Source organism: Lutjanus erythropterus, chromosome 6 (genome assembly GCF_056507025.1).
Source record: "Lutjanus erythropterus isolate fLutEry1 chromosome 6, fLutEry1.hap2, whole genome shotgun sequence".
Taxonomy (NCBI): Eukaryota; Metazoa; Chordata; class Actinopteri; order Lutjaniformes; family Lutjanidae; genus Lutjanus; species Lutjanus erythropterus.
In genome coordinates, this window is record NC_139322.1 from 16,062,004 (window position 1) to 16,082,219 (window position 20,216).

The 20,216-nt window shown below is 37.5% G+C and overlaps 3 protein-coding genes across 5 annotated transcripts; all 3 read right to left on the reverse strand.

Moving 5' to 3' along the window:
- Nucleotides 1-4: 4 nt before the first annotated feature.
- On the reverse strand, nt 5-3,970 carry uqcc5 (ubiquinol-cytochrome c reductase complex assembly factor 5). The gene is made up of 2 exons (XM_084720858.1): nt 3,666-3,970; nt 5-673 (listed from the first exon to the last, which is right to left on the reverse strand). Exons 1-2 carry the CDS (start codon nt 3,817-3,819, stop codon nt 582-584), a joined length of 246 nt encoding a protein of 81 aa, XP_084576984.1. The 5' UTR covers nt 3,820-3,970; the 3' UTR covers nt 5-581.
- Nucleotides 3,971-5,660: 1,690 nt separating this feature from the next.
- On the reverse strand, nt 5,661-12,041 carry kctd6b (potassium channel tetramerization domain containing 6b). 3 transcript variants are annotated; one of them, XM_084720862.1, is made up of 4 exons: nt 11,910-12,041; nt 10,299-10,312; nt 9,592-9,682; nt 5,661-8,474 (listed from the first exon to the last, which is right to left on the reverse strand). In XM_084720862.1, the coding sequence occupies exons 1-4, from the start codon at nt 12,024-12,026 to the stop codon at nt 7,788-7,790; spliced, it is 909 nt and encodes a 302-aa protein (XP_084576988.1). In that variant the 5' UTR covers nt 12,027-12,041; the 3' UTR covers nt 5,661-7,787. The 3 variants fall into 3 exon arrangements, with proteins under 3 accessions (XP_084576988.1, XP_084576986.1, XP_084576987.1); XM_084720860.1 differs by lacking the exon at nt 10,299-10,312 and having other exon boundaries at nt 9,592-9,694; nt 11,803-11,939; XM_084720861.1 differs by lacking the exons at nt 9,592-9,682; nt 10,299-10,312 and having other exon boundaries at nt 11,803-11,936.
- A 22-nt stretch (nt 12,042-12,063) lies between these two features.
- abhd6b (abhydrolase domain containing 6, acylglycerol lipase b) lies at nt 12,064-18,356 on the reverse strand. The gene is made up of 9 exons (XM_084720859.1): nt 17,808-18,356; nt 17,512-17,643; nt 15,908-16,064; nt 14,769-14,882; nt 14,532-14,664; nt 13,265-13,422; nt 13,108-13,162; nt 12,910-13,010; nt 12,064-12,428 (listed from the first exon to the last, which is right to left on the reverse strand). Exons 2-9 carry the CDS (start codon nt 17,634-17,636, stop codon nt 12,249-12,251), a joined length of 1,023 nt encoding a protein of 340 aa, XP_084576985.1. The 5' UTR covers nt 17,637-17,643; nt 17,808-18,356; the 3' UTR covers nt 12,064-12,248.
- Between the last annotated feature and the right edge of the window lie 1,860 nt (nt 18,357-20,216).

Below are 20,216 nucleotides of genomic sequence, written 5' to 3' on the forward strand. Positions count from 1 at the left end.
AAAGTAAGAGTTCTTAAGTTACATTTTATATTCTCAAATGTACAGTAAAGTTCAAGACCTCGTTACAGAAATTATACACTATATGGCATTTTTGTTTCTTATTAAATACCATCTACCAGTATTAAACACATCTGTGCAAAATCATCCAAGATGTCTATAAATATGAAGAACGTTTGTATTTTTTCTTTTGTTACAATTTGGCTGAGACTGTTTGGTCTTGGCAGGTGCTAAGTAATGTTTTTAACATATCCCATCAACAAAGACTCTTTGTCAAATCAATGTAAGACAAATGTTGAGATTATTTCATTGTTTCATTTGACTTCACAACAGTAATATTATTACTGCTAATGTCTCTTTAACTGAAAACTATATTAACAATAAAAGCTGCATGTTGGAAGTGATTTTCTCCATCAGTCTTTCACTCTGGACTTCATAACATTCATTACTGTGATGAGCTTGTTGTGACCCAATAACATGCTATGAAGTCCATTCCAGCCTGTTGGAAACAAGTGAGGGAGGAACAGTCCAAGAATGTGTCCTCAGACAACACATGTGAAGTCCGCATTAAACCAGACCATCGTTCACTTGGCCGCAGGCGCGTTGTGAACGATCAAACCATCTGCTATCTTCTCCTGGTACTCCCGTTCAGATTTTTTTCTCCGGTAGACATCATCTGGAAAGACAAAAACAGAATTAAGGGACTGAAATGAGACGGTTTTTGAGTACTGAGTGCTGAGACTACATTGTGAGGTTGATGTTGCCGCCCATGTCTTATTAGTAATAGACCTTTTTCACAGCAGACAGTTTGATGTGTCACAGATGTTATTAATAATAACATTAATGTTGGCTCTGTTCTATTTAACTGTCCCAGTAAGCCGTGACAGTGAGCCAACATGGATAACAGACGTTTTTCCACAGCAGACAATTTGGCTTGTCACAGCTGGAAAAGCGCAGGTGTAATTAATAACATTAATGATGACTGCATTCCATTTATGTGAGCTAGTTCCAAGATGCTCACTGGCATGACTTAATGGGATGCTTCATGGAACTGAGCCATCGTCAGTTAAATTTGTTTCACCTGTGCTTTTCCTCCCACGACAAATCAAAACGTCTGGAGAGATTTCAGTTATGATTTTTTAAAAACTGAATTTCCACTTTTTTCCTAATGTGAAATGGAATATTTTCTTCTGTGAAAAACGCTGCAGAATATATGCAAATTTGGAGTTTGCAACTACACCAAATACAGAAACTACTTTGAAGCTGAAACCTGTTCTCTGTTGAGGAAAACATTTATCTTTTTTCCCTACATGGCCTCAGAATACTACAGGATAAAATATGCAGGACATTTTTTTTTTACACAAGAGGATTTTAATCCTTTTAGTTCTTCTGAAATGGCACATTTGAGCACATCTGTAATGAAGGGACATGGGTTCAATGAGAGTTGAAACACATTAGGGTTGTTTTAAGTCTTTTGAATGAGCTAGTGGCATATTTACAGTATTCTCTGCAGGTGCAGCTACAGATACTGAATATCAACAGTACATTTGCCCAAGCACTGTCCTAACAGCTCCAAACAGTTCTGATCATTCATTAATTGTACATTATTATATATTAAATAAATTAAGTCATTTGTCAAGCAAAAAGACCAAACATTCTCAAGTTCCAGCTTCTCAAATGCGAGGATTGTTTTTTTTGTTTTTTTTTGTGTGTGTGTGTGTGTGTGTGTGTGTGTGTGTGTGTGTGTGTGTGTGTTATGACACTTTGAATATCTTTAGATTTTGGACTGTATATATTGTATATTTATTTCCAGCTGACACAATAACAGATAATTATCTACTTCATAATAATAATTTTGAACCAAATCTAACTGACATCACTATTGCATCAAAAACAAAGAACAGTTCTGACTCTTCAAATGTTCATTTTTTATATCATATTTAAGTACACAAAACCCTAATTCCCTAATTATCATGTTGTATAGTACATTTCCCTGCTCTTTGGCTTGTGTTAAGAGTCTGCACTTAGGTTCAATGAAATAAATTACCATTGATGATTTGTAATATCAGTTCATGTGGTGTGGAAACCACAGACGGTTCTGAGGTACTGAGTCAAAATATACAATGCTATTTATTTCTCTGTTTTACCAGCTGCAAATACAGAGCGTCCTCCAGCAGTCTGGCCCATCTAACTTCCTGTACTGTAGTCTGTCTACTTAAAAATGTTTTTTCCGTCTTTCTTTCATTTTTTCCATGCGTCCTAATGACAGTGGAGCAGAGGAGAGGAAAGAGGCTGCAGTATAGGAAATTTTGAGGACATGTTTGGAAGGTAAACAAGGATGTTGTATCCCAACTCTGTATATAAGCCTAGTCCTAACAGCAGTCCACTGTAACATGGGGGTTAAACATACTATGAGTAAACTAAGTGAACCAGCTTGCCAGACAGGGAGTGGTGCAATGTAACTAAGTACATTTAATAGGTACTGTACTTAAGTACATATTTTATAGCACTTGCTATTTACTTGAGTCTATTCTTTCTACTCCAAAACATCTCAAGGGAAATATTATACTTTTACATCACCATGTGTATCTAGCAGTTTTAGGTACTTAGTAATATTTCTAAGCTTAACATGTCAAAGGGAGAGTTCACCCCAAAATCAAAAGTACACATAATTCCTCTGGCCTGCTATTTAATCATCTATTTTTTGGTTTTGGTGTGAGCAGTTTTATGTAGGAGCTACTTTCTTTCTACAAGTAGAATGTTTCTATAAATAAAATAGTTCCTACAAGAAACTGTCCTGTGAAATCTTGAGTAACTGTGTCCTGATTTTTGGAAAGAGACTGGTTTTGATTTTTTTTTTTTTTTATGTATTTTTTGGTGTTTTGAGGAACACAGGACTGGTGCCATTTAGTCACATAATATTGGAGAGAAGACAGACATCTCTATGGCTGATATCTCCAAAACTCTGCAATAAACACCAGAAAAATCTGTAAAATTTGAAAAATATGTATTTTTGATTTGGGGGTGAACTGTCACTCTGATTGGTCAATGACAGCATTCTAGATTCTAAGATTTTTTACACACCAAACAAATAATCGATTAATGGAGAAAATAATCAGCGGATTAATCCATGAAGAAATTAATCATCAGTTGGAGTCCTACACAGAAAAGTTCAAAATGAGCTCGACCTCAGCCAACTACAACAGTAACATCTTGCTTTCACATTAACACATGAGTAACAACAATCTAATCATTTAATATATAATAGTACTATGTAACAGTAATATAGAACATTTCTCTGCATTGAGTACTTTTAACATTTTCAGTACATTTTGCTGGTAATACTTTTTATTTAGAAACTTGAGGCACATTTTCAATGCAGGACTTTTACTGGTAACAGAGTATTTTCACAGTGTATTAGTTTTATTTAGGTAAGGGATGTAGGTATATGCATTTACTAAATGCATATCAGATGCTCTCATTTAGCAACGTTTGTTTAGTTAAGTTTTTAACTGCTGCTAACAGACACTCTGCATGTGAAGGCTACAGGGCTAACATGCTAACAGAAGTCCCCACCATGCTAACGTCAGCTAACAGCTAATATAAACACCAAGTTAAACCAATGCTTTACTACTGAAAAGAAACCCAATCAGTCATTTAACACTTACAAAAAGTCTCTCTTCCTATCCTGACGTTGATCATGATCCACTCCATGACACCTCCGATGCAGAAGAAGACGGGAAGGAACCTGTACGTCCCGAGACGACGTTTTCCCGGGACGAGGCTCAGAAAATACCTCAAGTTTTTACTCCGATAAATCATTCCGCCTAACACAGAGACAGAAAGGCTCGTGTGGCGATAAACAGTGCGCAGTATGGTGAGGAAACTCTGGTGGTGAGTTGTTTCAAGGATATCTGCATGGACCTTCTACATGTCCTTTACAAACGTTATGACAGCGCTAGACTTGGGAGGGTGCGCTCGTTTTGTCACCGGGTAACAAGAAAATGAGCGGAGTTAAGTGGAATCTAAAGAAGAACCTATGACAGCTCGACGCTTGTACTTAAAACGAACGCAACCGGGAGGACTCGTCACATCCGGGTGTATGAGCGAGAAGTTATGTGATGATTATGATTCTTTTCATATTGGTTACCGCTTAAATATTAACCTGGAAGATTAAAATTGATGCAAAACTAAACAGTTAAAAAAGGTTTTAATGTCACACAAGGTAATAGTGTTTTTTCTATGTACATATTAATGAAATAATAACATTTTAAGAAAATGTTTTCTCAATATATTATACTACATTTATTTACATATATATAAAAAATACTACATTTCAGAGATTTTCATCCATGGAGGATCGACACTACCAAAATCAAAAGTGAATAAATAAATGACTGCAATAAATGAATATGCATTTAAATGCACCAAACATATTCAAAAAATAATGTAGGCATTAATACATTTGTATGTGCCAAATTTATGCCTCTACTTTGATTAAACATTGTATTAATTGTCCTATTAATTTACTTTCCATGCTTTCTATTTTCTTCACTTTTAAATGTATTTATTTTTCTGTATTATTTTCCCTTTGCATTTCCCACTATTTATTTCCACAAACTTGTTTATTTCTGTATATTTTTTTTTAAATGTACAGAAATAAACAAGTTTGTGGAAATAAATAGGTGTATGTATTAAATTTGATAAATTAATGCCTACATTTATATATCTTTAGTTTTTGTTGTTGTTGTTGTTGTTGTTAGTTCTAGCCCTTTAACATTCAACCCTTTTGTGCTTAAGTTCTGCCCTTCAGCATGTAAGTAACAAGAAACAAGTTTCTGCTTAAATCAGACACTAGTGCATCATTTCTGACTTGAAAGTTTTTGAATAAATAACCACTAGCTCAGTATTGATGCAATACTGAATGTCTGATATTTAGACATATAGTAACTTTTTTGTGTAATTACAGTGCAGTTAAACTTCTTTACTTATATGGATATACATTATTATTATTAGTAGTAGTAGTAGTTGTTGTTGTTGTTGTTGTTGTTGTATCATTATTATTATATTATTTAAGCACAACTGTCAGTATTGTTTGAAAGCTTTTGGTCTGGTTTGTAAAATTGATTCATTTATGGACGTTTCAGCATGTTTCTATTGTTCTAGTGCCTTTTCTATTGGGATTCAATACATGATTTACAAAACAGGTCACTGGGTGGAAATTAGTCTACAGGCTTGCACTGGCATACAAAATAAGAGAACAGATGAGTTTGACAATATAGGTCATAATTTCTTTATCACTTGGTTTCAGTCAATGAATGATGAGAACTGCAACTACTAAAACAGTCTGTTCCTTACATTCAATTTACTCAGACAAATTAGTCTCTGACAGGGAAAACACTATTGAGGCTCATTAGCTGCCATCTTTAATTTGTGCTTTGCAACAAGGTAAAAGCATTAAGTCCAACTGGCAGCTCGGCATACGTAAGGCCTCCATCTCTGCCAGAAAGCATTTTTGCAAAAATATTTATTGCTCAAATACTAATGGTGGAATTATAATAACACAGTTTGTAACATGTACCATCAGCTGACTTACAGTAGGAGCTGTAGTGGCAAAATATCATCACATTCAGGTGTAAAGTTCAACCATAAAGCAAACTTAATGGAGTGACAAATACACAAATGGGTTTATTTTGGCTGGAATGACCAAACACATCACTGTTGATATGAGCTCTAAAGTGTAACAGTATGACATAATACTACAAAGCGCACACAGCAAATACATATACATACACAAGACACTCAGACACATGCAACAACGAGTAGGGTCTTAATAGTACCATACAAGGAGATAATAGAGAGCTAGGAGACTAATTTTAAGATCTACTGTAAACTCACTAATAAGAAATTGGGCTAAACATAATCATAATTTATTATATTATCATTATTATTATTATTTTTATTAAACAAAAAGGTGCCCTCCTGACAACTTGGGGTCCAAAAAGGTTTTTTGTTCAGCGTCTCTAGTACAAAACATGACCAGGACAGTTTACGTACGGGGTACAAACATTTTTACAATCTGTCTTTTCCCCTCAAATTGTGAATCTACATTTACATTAATTTATGTTAAGATTGAGATTTGATACTGTATGTAGGCAAAAAGTCTAAAACCTGTCTACAATCACTTTATTTATACTGACTTTGGAATAAACAGATGCAGGTACTGGAACCATATTAAATCACAATCATTTTTATAAAATATTTAATGTACCCAGATTTTCAGCATCATTTGGGTATAATATAGTGTCCTTCCATAAATAAAATCATTGGGGTCTTCTGCTTTATAGAGAATGCCGTTTTTGTTTTGTTTGGGTTTTTTTTTATAAGAAAGTGTTAGCCTAAGATAACACTTTTGCACTCAAACTGTTGAATTAATCAAATAATTTTCATTGTTTTCATTGATTGTTCTGATAGCAGTATTGGAAAATGTCACTGATACTCCCTACAAGATAGCATTAGTGAGTACACAAGTCTATGCACCAATCTGATACCACTATAAGGTATTTAGGCATGTGGGACCCTGCTACTACACAGCAGCATCCTGTACGCCAAATCTTATGGTCAGTGGAGGAGAGAAACACCAGCTTTATCTCTGCAACTCATAAGCAGAAGGTCTTTGGGTTCTGTGTCAAGAGGAGGAATAATCCAATGGACTATTTCCCAGTCAGCATTTCACCAAGAGTTGCTGGTATCTTGGCAAAGTGATGGTGGACATTGTAAACCTAACTAAGTTACTGATCAGCAGTACTGTGAGTACCTGGGGTATACAGTACTAGGGCTGAATGGCTTTGAGAAAAATATCTATTTGTAATTATTCTGACTGATAATAATAACAATACTGATACTTTTCATTGAGAAATATATTAAACTGATTGTGGTGTGACTTTTGCAGGGATCTGTACAAAACAAAGATGTTTCCATAAGTCGGTCTGCAGTCTGTAGCTTGACAATATTGTATTTAAAATGGTATACTGACACAGATTTTGCAATTCACTAACACTGCACCTCATGCAATTTGAAAACTGCAGTAAGCCATGTTGCGATTCCGATTTTCGATCAATTGTTCAGCCCTAAATGGTACATAATTTTGAGGGGATTCGCTGTAAGTCACAGAACATAGATTTTGAGTTGTCTTGAGATTGTGAAATGGATCGGACTGTACTGTTTTGGTGAAAACAAAACAGACTTCACAGAGTGGATTGAAACTTAGATTTTTTTTTTTTAAAGCACATGGCCATCAGATTGGTGCTCGTTATCAGCCCATACGGCAAGTTCAGGTATTGCATTGGGAATGAAAAATTGGTATGGGAACATCTCTACATTTGGGTATAATATAGAGTCCCTACATACATATTATAATTGCTCTAGGGTCTTTCTGCTTTATAAGGAACGCTATTTTTGTTTTGTGGACTTTAACCACCATGAAGTATTCATTTTTCAACAAATGTCAAATATGTAGTGTCAGCACACAAAAAAAGTGTTAAACTAAGATAAGACTCTTGCACTCCAACTGGTGAATAAATCAAATAATTTACGTTTTCATCGTTTTTATGCGATCTGTCTGGACTTATGTACTGTGCCACATTGATCAAAATGAGCAAAAAAAAAATCACTCTTAGCGATACACTGCAGAAACAGAGGTCAATTATGTTCATTTGTATCATGATTTGTGCGTTATGAAGACAAATCAAACAGTAATGTCACCCACAACACTGTAACTGTGCTGTAACTCAGTCTTCGACTTTGTGAGCTGGTCTGCAGAAAGTCCAGTGATGCTCCACTGTGTTCTCGTTTGCACGCTCACTCATGTGATGCACACGCGTGTTGCGGATGGTGAAGCCCTGTTTCATTATGTAGTCCATGAGGTGAACCCTTAGGGACACCTCTTGATGGTAGTCACATGGTCCAAAGGTGAAGGACACCTGGCAGTCTCTGGTGTCCATCATGTGTTTGTTCCACTTGGTGAAGTTGTTAGAAATGCCCTCCAGCAGGCCGTGAACTTTCGTTGTTATGGTCAGCTGTGTGATGATCACAGCAACCGGATTTGAATATTTGGACAGTTTCCGAGTGCTCGAAAGCTCCACGACCTGCTCGAAGATGTCAGGCGGGTACAGCGGCTTGGGGTCGTTAAGGCACTGGATCAGAGGTTCGATCTGGTAGAAGTCTGCCTCCTTCCTGAGGAGGTCTGTCTCCGTGAAGTCCACGGGGAGGGTAAGCTCAGACGTCCGCAGGAAGTTCAGAATGTACCGGAAAAGTGTTCCATCACGATCGATGAAATAATTCCCTTGGGAATCGCGAGTTGTGGGGAAATCTCCCCGGAACATGGCGCCCAGCATGGAGTCTGGATAGCGCTGCAGGGTGGATAAACTGGTGGTGTACAGGTGGCCTCCCACGTTCAAGGTAACAGGAGTAGTCATCTAGGCCAAAAAGAAACAAAAAAAGAGCATGACAATCACATGTTTTTGTGAAATAAAGCAAATTAGCATCCTCCTTCCTGGACTTTCATCTTTAGAGGAAAATATGACCAAGAATTATGATTGTTTTGTCAGTGAATATTCCCTTTGAATGTGCATTTATTAATTTGCTAAATATGCTGCAGGCAAAACAAATGATATAATTGGTGCTTACATCATGAATATGACCCAATGTATCAGTATTCTGTGTGCAATCTGTCAATAGAAAGCATAACATATACGTTGATTTTCTTTTCTTTTTTTTTTTTTATTAATGAGGGAATCTGGAACCATTTAATTAGTTTATTAACAAAAGGAGATATCAGAGCTCCTACAGGAGGGAAAATCAGGACAGGATACTTCAAAAATTAAAGTAATGGTAGACCCCAGAAGGGGATGGAGGCATGCTTTAAAAATATTTGGTGCTTTGATGTAACTTTTTGCCTACGTATATATTTACTTTGTTAGTAAATATATACTGAACTGTATTATGTATGGATATTACCAAATGCTTTACATTAAATGCAAGGGAAATGTTAAGAGACAGAGACAGAATAAGTGTGTGTGGTGATGTGTGACAGGGAAGGTGCTGTGTGTACAGTGAAAAAAAAATCAATCTAAACATTGTTAGGGAAAAAGTTAGCATCCTGTAGTTGTACGTGATACCACACACTGTGAAATTAGGCACACCTAGCTAAAGTAAATGGTGCTGTTGCATTGTACTGCATTATAGAGTGAGATGTTCCTAATATTTTTTTCCACCCCATTTATACCAATGAGGAACACTAAATACTAGAAACACCTCTCAGTAAACACAATACAATTTAATAGAATCACAAAGTACAGCCTCCAGATGTTCAAAAAGGTGTATCAACAACTCTCATGTAGTTATGCCAAAAATGCAACATTAGCCTTTAACCTTCATGAAGGTAGTATTTACTGCAAGGATGTTGTATTATACTGCATTAGTTTTAGATGCTGGATGTAAATTACACTGGCAACACATCGAACTTAAGGCAACATTTCTTTATCAGAAACAAACATTGCTTTTATTTTAGTCTCATTTCTATCCATCTCTTACCCTATGGCCCCAGTCTCCATTATCCATTTGTAGAACAATACCCACTTGGTCAGAACCAAAATAGAGATGGAACAGATACGGGTTTGGCTTACTTCAATTTCACCTGTGAAAATAACAGTGACATCAGCATGAGCTGTAACACAGTTATGCAAAATATGAGGGACACAAACATGTAGACTTGGTCAGATCATGTAGTACCTCTGTATGTGTTTTGGATTGCATGAGTAAGGTTCTACCTGGGAGCTTGTTTACTTGAAGGAGAGGCTTGCTTTGCGTTTTAAAAAGAACACATTGTATTCAAGTGTTGACTTTATACTGTAGTCAGTCACGCAACGTGAGTGGACTGGACACATGTTTCTTTGAGAACTTTTCAGTGGACTCACCGATAAAGCAGCAGTCTTTTTTTTGACTGAAAAACCTCACTGCACAGCAACCAGACTATTTCTGGGCTCCTGCAGAAGTAGCACTGAAAAGCTGCACTTCAACTGCTCATGAAGCAAATGATTTCCTCAAGTCTGACCACATTGTTCAGATGTACTATTATCTCAAAAATGCTAACATTTCCCTTCAACCAAACAGTTTAACAAACATTCACAAGAGCAGATTTACTGGTAAGGTTTATATTGTGGCACTGAGCCCAAGGACTAAGTTGTTGAAACTTATACAACAGATCATTTACAGAGCAATAACAAAGTGGAATAATCTACACTGTACTATCCCCCTAATGAAAAATAAATCATTCTTCATCCAAGATTACACAGAGGCATTTATTGGCCAGCAGACAACAGACTGAATGGTAGGAGGTATAACTATTTCTCTGTTTTTGTGTCATATAACCTGTATAACTCTTTAAAAAAAAATTCAATAAAATATTTGAAAATTTTATGAGTTACTGCAATTTATACCGACAATCTGTCAATTATTTTTCTTGATTAATCAATTGGATTTTCATCAATAAAATACCAGAAAATTGTGGAAAATGTTGATCGGTGCTGAAACCTAAGTTGCTATCTTCAGATATTTTGTACTGTCCAAAACCCAAAGATATTCAATTTACTGTCATAGAGGAGAAAGAAACCAAAAAATATAGACATTTTGACTTTTCTTGCAAATTTACTTAAACCAAGTGCTCAATTATCAAAATAGATGTCAATGAATAGCTGACAGCTAGTTGAATAATAAATTGATGCAGCCATTGTATAGTGATGACGGTCTTCAATGTATTAATATATATTTATGTCATTTTATGTATATGAGCTTAATGTTCATCGTGTAATGTGTTTAGTATTGTGAGTTAGGTGTGGTTCCCAGAAAGATAAGCTGATTGCCAAGGCATCAGCTGATCCTTTAAATAAACAAGTTGCAAGGTCAATTTAGTATCTGTTTGGGAGCTTCTCAGATCATATTACATCATGTTCATCGAAAGATAGAATTAAAACTTTGACCCTGTGAAGCCAACATGGCTGTGAGGTGCTCAGAAAACAAGGAAATCTGAACATCTGCATTTCTATAACAACACTGACAGACTCCATATGCTAATAACGACCATGTGATGTGACCAAAACCTGCAGAAAGACTGTTTTGACAACTGCTCCTTCCAACGTCAAAAATTAACTTTGAACTTCACGTGTCTACAGCACATTAGTAAGATAACAGGAGCAGAGGCGATTTACAAAATACACCACATAAATCGTAACACCACTTAACTTAAAGTGAAACCTGAATGAACATAAACCCCGGCGTTACATTTTGTAAGTTTCCCAGGTATACAGTAACAGTGTGACTGAACTACTCAACGTTAATTAGCGCCGAGTAGCTTAGCGTTAAGTGGTGAATGCTAATGAAAGCAGCTAATGTTTGTTTAATAGAGCCAGTGTTAAAAGTAGCTATGCACCCTCTTTTCACTCTCTCTGCTACGAAAATGAAACAAGCTGGCTAACGAGATGATATCGCAAGCAACGAAATCTTTTTTTAAACCTGAATTGTGTGCTTAAATCCAGCTTCAGTGCACTCAGCTAACACTAGTGTTAAATACAAAGCGGGTACCACACTGGACATGTAGCCTGCTAGCTAAATGCTACTAGCAAGCGAGCTAACACAGCTAGCAGTGCGCGAGCCACAGACATTAGCTGCTGTTACTAATAAAGGTTAACGCCGGGATGTTAATTAGACTACCTGGAAGTAGCACAGACGGTTACAACAAAACCTTACCAGCTCGGTTTCTTGCCCACTTGTGTTTTCTGTCCAGAAACAGCGGCCTGCGGTCGGTATTTAGCGGTGTAGGCAGACAGTCAGTGATGTTTGCCGCTGGTCGCAGCGGACAGCTGTGCTCGGCTCCTCGCTGCAGCAAAACTGCGCACACAGGGAGGAGGGTGAAGGAGGGGAGGAGGTCTTGCTGCAACCGCAGGCAGGCAGGCACTTCTGCACTCACACATCTGAATTCACACTCACAAATAGATCAATGCACGGAGCTTTTATTTATCATGATTTACAATATAAATTAAATGCGATTTATTTTATCATCTCAGAACTGCTGGTGCTCTCTAAACCTTGCTTATTGTCTTAAATGTGAATTGGCTTAAACATATGCATACATATGCATGTCACGTACAGGGAACATGTGAAGCATTGCAGTGGGAAGATTGATAGTCTTTGGTTCAGGATGATTTCTTGGTGCCACCCCTGGCATCCTGCTGCAGGATGATGAACTCCAGGATGAGTTTTGCTGTCCGACAAGGCCTCTCCATCACCACAGAGTGTCCACAGTTGTCCAGCAGGTCCACCCTGCATCCAGGCAGCACCTCTGAAATAACTGTGGCTCCAGAGACATCCACCACCTGGACAAATGTAGGACAGTTATCTTGTCTTATGTAGATATGTGACTGAAGTTTCTCTATTCAGACCTGAGCCGCCACCCTCAGGTCACAAGTTTCTCTCTCCAATCCAACCAGACTCCTTTGGCTGCCTTGTTTGGTTTGTGTTACTGTGTGACTCAGTGTTTTACAAGGTTAGCTTGGATTCATCAAAGTCAGACAATAACACAAACAAAGTAACTGATCGAGGCAGCGACAGGGCAGCAACTCCAGTGTTCTGCAAGATAAAATAACTGATTTTGCAAATGGGCCTGGTTGGTTCGGAAAGAGCGGCATTTGGCTTACATAATGGCAGATTCTAGTCGGAAAAGGCTGTGTGACAGGGAAATAAAGTTGTAAAATGTTTGAAATATAGCGTACACTGAAACATAGCGAACTATTTTTATGTAGACCTTTTTTAAGTGACATTGCTAAGTCACTGTATTAGTGGAACATCATACATTACCTGGTCTTGTTTGCCCCATATCACTTGTAAAGGTGCAGTGATCAGGTGTAAGTGGTCCTGTAAGGCATATCTTGATTTCTCACCAACAATCTCCATAAATACTAAGAGACAAAAAAGACAAAATTACTGGTAGGCTATGTGGACTGAACTATATATATCTATTTTTTTAAAACATTTTTCAGACCAAAATGAACTAACCTTCTTGGTAAAATGTGTTGTGAGGCTGCCGAACATCTACCAGTCCTTGAAGAATCTAAACAAAGAAAACACTTTTATTATTCTGTAACTACTTCTGAGATTGTCATCTACTGTGAGTGCAGACAAAGTGAAATCCATAATCAAGTGCGGACCTGACCTGCTGAGGGATTTTAAAACGAACGTGAGAACAGAGTCTGAACATGTCCTCCATCTCCTCAGGTGTCGTAGGGATCAGCGGGATGTTTAACGTGTAATTGCTGTGCTCCAAGTCCTGCAGATGATTGTCAAATTTGGTCTCACATGGGTGTTTTACACCTGCAGGACAAAATGAGTGTGTTCTGATTAGAAACTGATGATGCACACTCATGTTTCAGTTCGGAATGATTCATACTGGTTATCAAATGAAATGTCAGAAACAGCAAATTATTGTAGGCATAAAAAAATAAATCATGCTCTGTATGCATTGATTTGCTTTTAAAGGGGCACTCCAGATGTTGAGTTTTGCGCTTCCAGAAAGCTAGACACATTTCCCATAAAGCAACTCATCAATTATTTAATTAGGTTCTCCCTGCCTGGTACATGGGGAAGGGTACAACTTCGGACCCTGACGACTTTGTTCAGACTTCAGGCAAATTTGTTTCTCAAATCAGATCTCTGAGACAGACTTTGGTATTGTTATTTGCAAGTGATCAGATAAGATTTGTGCACCCAGACATCAACAACCTGTCTGTACATGTTGCTGTGGTAATGATGCAGGCGTTTTGCATGTTGCGCATGTTTTTTATTGTTGTGTGTTTCCTAAGATACTGGCTCCAAATCAGCTTCCCTGTAAGGGACAAGAAAGGTTATTCAAACCATGTATGCTGGTGATGCAGTTTTCCAACATGGAAGCATGAGAGAAAGAGAACCTGTACACAAACCTGCCCACAAAGTGACAGCGGACAATTTATTTCAGCACGAGCTGTTGTTGTCTGTGTCCTCCATACCACTCTGCTCGTAGCAGCATGGATTATGTTCAAAATGTTGTTGTTGTGTGTAGCGTTGTGAGTGACGCATAAGGCTCTTTGAAATTAGATTTGAGCAGCCAGAGCAGATGCAGGGAGATGTATCAGTAGGAATATGATTCGAATCGCATTTCAAACTAATATCAGCATTTATCATTAGTAAGGTGGGTGCTGTTTAATTAACTTTATTCCAGAGGATATTATATAATATTACCTCAGTCTGCATTAAAAATTTGGAGAATCCAAGATGAAGCAGACATCATCCAGATGACATAATTGTGACATTATAAGGTTTATTACTTGACACAGATGACATGAGAGTGCCTCTTTAAAGTGAAAAACATTCACTGGTTTCTGCCTCTGAACTTTCTTTTGGTAAAACTGATAATGTTGCACACCCACACATGCGCAGTGACTGACCGTCTGGACAAATGAGAGTCATGCTGCAGATCTCTGTGGGGTAACAGGCTGCATAAACCCCGGCTACGTTTCCCCCCATCGAGGTTCCAACCAGATGGAAAGGTTTCCTGTTAAAGCGAATGGCTTCCACGAACTGAGAAGAACAGCAGACAAAAAAAACAAAACAGATTCTCAGTGGAATCATTTCAGTACCTGACAAATCCACTGATATATTTCATTGCTCCCTCTTCAGTTTACCTGATGGATCCTTCTGACCTGTCCCTGAATGGAATAATCGTCTGTGTTGGTGCGTGTTGTCCCCTCATGGCCAGGCATGTCAACACACACAATATGCAGATGTTTTGGTAGATACTAGGACAGTAGGAGAGAGAAAATACAGCTTAAAACCATTAATGTATGCAAGGAAGACAAGTAAAACTGTAATAATTGGAATCTTTAAAAAAATGAACACCTAATTACAAGATACAATGTAGATTGATATGTGATTTTACCACACAGGGTTGTATAATGAGTTGTAGTTCCCTTTTTTGCTACATATGAAAATAAATGGTTGGATAAATAATGCATGGTGGAGTGCTGAGGATGAATTAAACCACCACACAGCCTGAGGGAAGAAACTGGTGGTACAGCCATGGATACTTCTGTATCTCTTGCCAGATGGCAGCACGGTGGACAGGCTGTGGCTGGGCTGGGTGTGAAATTTAAATATGTTTGAATTTCACTGATCCAACTTGAGCAACTAGATTTTTTTTCACCTGACAAGAATATTGTTCCCTTTCACTTTGATGATTTAATTTCACAGTTGGTGGACTGGTGTGTAGGATTTACTGGTATCTATCGGTGAGCTTGCAGAATGCAAACACCTTGTCTCGTTCTCCCCTTCCAAACCTGTAAGAGAACCTACAGTGGCTGTGAAACTTGCATAAAGCATGAAAGGTTGTATCTAGAGCCAGTGTTTAGTTTGTTCATTCTGGGCACTGCAGAGAGAATCATGTCAGACCCTGTAAATCCGCTCCCTCTATAGATATAAACGTCTCACTCTAAAGCAACAGATTTTACAGTAATGAAAACATAATGAATATAATGTTTCATGTCTGCCAATAAATCCCCATAAATCTTACGTATTGGATGTTTCAGAGTTCCAGTTGCTTATAACATTGAAATTTGCATGACCCTCTCTACATTTATATCCTCAAAATCCTCATGAACTACAACTATTCATGCATAAATCTGCTTAATAAAATGTCCCTGTTTAACATTTTTATTAAGACTCAACACCCTGTGATCTAATTATGTTTGCCGACTTATTGGATGAGTGTTTGTCCCCTGAGTCCATAGCTACAAACTGTTATGTTCAGTGTTGCAGATGTCCTGACCTTGACGACAGTGAGCCACGTGTCTTTGTGAGCAGAGAAGCCGTGCAGCATTAAAATGGACGGTCTCATCCCAGGCTTTCCTCTGTACGAGTAACAAAAGCGGTAGCCACTGCAGTCTGCGTAGCGCACCTGCAGGCCTAGAGTCCTCCTCCAGTACCTGTAGGGAGCAGGTATGTCTGAGCTCATGCACACACGTACACATACGCACTGGAAATATAATTTGGTTAATCGGTTTGGATGCAAATTTTTATGAGCATGTGTTGCCAGCATTGTCATTTTCTTATGTGAGTGCTTGGACAAAATAAAGCATTCGTGTTGAGGCTAATCTGGGATATAAAAAAAATACTTGACATGCACTTTCATGTTCATAATGGTCATATTTCTCTTTTTAAAGGGTTGTTTCACATTTTTAAGTCATTCCTAATACACAAAGTGCACATGTCCACTGAAAAGGTTATTAATTAATGTAATTCTTATATCATCATCGTAATGTTCTCTCTCACTCAACCAGACTCCATTGGCAAAATCAGTTATTTTACCTACACCTTACACCTTACACAGAAACTGCTGGTCTACTGCTGCCTTCATCTGTTACTTTGCTTGTGTTAATGGGTGACTTTAGTGAATCCAAACTAACCTTTTTAAAACGCCAAAGTCACAGAATAACACAAACAAACTGAGGCAATGATAGACCAGCAACTCCTGTGTTCTGCAAGGTAAAATTATGGTCTGGAAAAGGCTGTCTGATAGTAAGGTAAAGGGATGAAAATATTGTAAATATAGTGTACATGAAAGCGATGTTGGTTTATTTGGATGGCTAAAATTTGTTTTGCTGCTGACCCTGTCCACAGCAGAACATTGTAGCTTCCTATGAAATGTACTGAACAGCTTTGCTGCTGCTTCTTTTTTTAATAGCTGTAATTTTTAAAGCATTTTAAATGTAAGTCATGAAGGAAAAAATACTCTTTCTGTGCAAAAGTACATTTTCAACACCAGCTTTAACTAATATGAAACTTAAGCAGTCTCAGTTAGTCAGATCAGTTGGATATCTTTCAAAGTTTAAGTCTTTTTAGTAATAATTTCCCTCCGAAGGGAAAGATCTCTTTGTGGCTGACACTTTCAGTGTACATATGGACATGTGAGTGTTGTTTTAAGACAGCCTGTGCAGCCAAACAATGTTCAAATCCAAATCAACACTGATATTTGGAGAAATGTGGATAAAATAAACCAGTACACATGAAGAATTTTATTTTATATTACTATGAAGGCATAGTGCAGCCATAAAACACATGGGAGCCTTGGGTTTGAATATATATCTCAATATAAACATCATATAGCGTCAGTTATGGGCTGGAAAAGGCTGATACTGAAAATTTAGAGAAAAAAAATAAAGGGAACTGGATATTAAGCAGTTTCAATGTTTTAAAAATGAAATAGCTGTGATTTTTTTTTAGAAAAACATGCATGTTTTGATTAGATGCATGTTTTCTCATTAGTATTTGATACTGTAAAGTAAAGTATTTGTGGTAGAATCATCTCTGGCATTCACATCAGTTATTAAACATGTAAAGTGAAAGGCAGGACAGCACAGTTATCGACCTCACCAGTAATACACTTTAATGAGAGCGGAGGGCCAGAGGAGGACTGAAGCAACAAAGGCCAGGATGGGAATAGCCAGTGTTCCCCCCGCAATGATAAACAGGTTCACCACATCTAAATCAGCTGCCATGGCTCACCTACAAAAACACATCAACACACACATAGTATCTCATTAGCATAACATTGTGGGGGAGGGGTGAAGTTGGTGTCTAACATATGTTTTGATGAGATAGTTTATAATAGCTCATTAAAATAATAATGAAACATCCTGGCATGCTTTAAAAAAAATTTAAAAACTTACTTTTCAGATGATTTTTTTCCCTCCTCGTTTCTTTGGCACAGTCAGACACATGTGACTGACCGCTGGTTTAACTGTGATACTGTTGATTAGTCAGCAGATGCTTCAGTTTATTTGCAGGTATTGTCGAAGTGTTGAAAGCATAAACAGTCAACTTTTCTCTCTGAAAGCTGAAATTAAAAAAAGAAACATGTCCCTGCGGAGTGCAGTTAGTCCCGGCAGATTATGTGTGCTCTGGATAAACTCATTGATTATTACTCATCATTGGGGAAACCGGGCCACAACATTATTCGGTCAATCTTTTAAAGGGAACGCACAGGACAGATTCTGCTGCTGAGCGAGTCCAAGTCAAAGAGAGAAAAAAAAAGCACACCAGCACACCAAAAGTCTTGATGTATTTATGGTGCAACAGTCCCTGGTTTAGATTAAAATAGTTTATTGTGACTTGAAGTATAACAGCCCACAGGGAACTATTAACTATTTAGAGGCAACTGATTTTTTTTTTTGCACGTAGGGAAGCCTATATAGCACTGCATCACATTTTCTCCAACCTAGAGGGCACATGAGCATGTTTTATCTTGCATCGGGGCGTCCATTTCTGTGGTGTCCATTTCTGTGGTATTTTTCAAACATGGGCGCACCTGGAGGCCAACTGAGCCACCAGTGGATGAAAATTCAAGCTTCAAGGATTCAAGGGTATTTATTATCACACAACACACGGTTGTATAATGAAAACAGAGTTGTAGATCCTTCATCATACACACAAAATACAACATACTGCATAAACAGATAGTTAATTACATTCATTCAATTCAATGGAATAGGGTGACAATATAACAACAAAATAAATCAATAGGAAAAAGTATAAAAACAAAATACACACATAAAAAATCAGATTACAGTTGCAAGATTGCTTTCTTTTACCCAAGTGTTATTTCATTGATAGTCAAGATTAAAATAGCAAATACATAGATATTTCTGCAACAATATTCCTCGCAGCACATTTCTATGACCTTTATTTCAGTTCATAATGACAAAGATGGCATTCTGGCCTCAGCCGCTACTGTGTTAGTATCAGTTTTCACTTCTCAGCATAAATCTCAAACTGAGGACGTGTTTGATATTGGATAGTTCATGGAACAAATGTGGTAAATTATGTTTTTTTCGTCACATTCAGTTTTACGGATGGAAACTTGTCCTCACATGTTCCCATTGTTTCCTTAATGATGTAATTTATACTCTTTTAAAACACACTCCTATCTTACTGAATATCATTTTTTTTTCAAGGCTGTAGTTGGTAGGTGGTAATTTATTCCTGTGTCCATCTTTCTCATGTGTATTTGTTTATAGAAGAATGGCTGTTTTGCTTCAATAAAAACATCTTTTTGTAAAGTTTTGGGGTTCTGAATATTGCTGTAAATGTGTGATGCATAAAAAATAATGAGGAGCTCATTTTGTTTCACTGTAAAATAACTCAATGTCTCAGATTTAAGGATTTAAAATACAGACTAAAATGTTGTTGTTTGTATGTCACTTTGGACAAAAGCATCTAAACTGAGCCACATTATTTGACAGAGCCTTTAAGACAGACTTAGTGGACTGTTTTGTTTTGTTTCATCTCCACTGTTAGTCTGAATACACAGACATACAGATGATTTGAAGCTCCAGGCTCAGGTCCAAAACTTACCACTGGGTGTCATGATGGAGGCAGACTGAGGAGTGTCCCCTGTTTGCAGGCAGGATCTGAGGATCTGAGGGCTTATGGCACAGACCACTGGATGTCATGACGTCCACAGAGTGTGAAGGGTCATCAGCTCTGATTCAGCTGACAGTGAAGCTGTAAGGGATTCGTGTGCAGACTTCTGACCCGGCTGTGGATTTCAGACACTGAGCGACACTGAGACTGTCTCTCACACACTTTGAGGTTTCTTTGACTGAAACGAAGAAACAGAGCTGATGAACCATGAACATACTGCCCTCCAGAGGTGATCATGACTAGATCCCAGGATGTTCTCTGTATCAAAATGACTTAAAATGGTGTTACTTAAAGGTCCATGTGAGTGTTTTTGGATGTGCTGCCCTATATACATACAGATATTTATACATTAAGTGAATTCATGTAGTGAATCCAAACTATGAACATATAACAAGGTACATTTCCTGAATAAATGGGGAAATGTCTGTACAGAAAGATTCAGTTGCATGTACAAAGTTATAATCCTCAAACCCCAACAAGAGTAACAGACCCATGAACACATTTTCTCCATATTTCTCAATTCAAGTTCAAATATACTTAACTACAGTGAAATACTCACGATGCTGTTGCTCTGGGGGCTCAAATAACTTGATACATAATGTTGAGACATTAGCATTATTTTATTATTATTAACATTTTACACAGAAGTCTGCTAA

What these genes read in the sequence shown, in the direction of transcription:
- uqcc5 (XM_084720858.1), bottom strand. Translation starts at nt 3,819, where the DNA reads ATGATTTATCGGAGTAAAAACTTGAGGTATTTTCTGAGCCTCGTCCCG. An exon ending in GATAGGAAGAGAGACTTTTT is followed by an intron (nt 674 to 3,665) that starts GTAAGTGTTAAA and finishes TTGTCTTTCCAG; the next exon opens with ATGATGTCTACCGGAGAAAA.
- kctd6b (XM_084720862.1), bottom strand. Translation starts at nt 12,026, where the DNA reads ATGTGTGAGTGCAGAAGTGCCTGCCTGCCTGCGGTTGCAGCAAGACCT. An exon ending in ATGGAGACTGGGGCCATAGG is followed by an intron (nt 8,475 to 9,591) that starts GTAAGAGATGGA and finishes TTTTTGGCCTAG; the next exon opens with ATGACTACTCCTGTTACCTT.
- abhd6b (XM_084720859.1), bottom strand. Translation starts at nt 17,636, where the DNA reads ATGGCAGCTGATTTAGATGTGGTGAACCTGTTTATCATTGCGGGGGGA. An exon ending in AGGTCAGAAGGATCCATCAG is followed by an intron (nt 14,665 to 14,768) that starts GTAAACTGAAGA and finishes TGTTCTTCTCAG; the next exon opens with TTCGTGGAAGCCATTCGCTT. An exon ending in GTTTTAAAATCCCTCAGCAG is followed by an intron (nt 13,163 to 13,264) that starts GTCAGGTCCGCA and finishes TTCTTTGTTTAG; the next exon opens with ATTCTTCAAGGACTGGTAGA.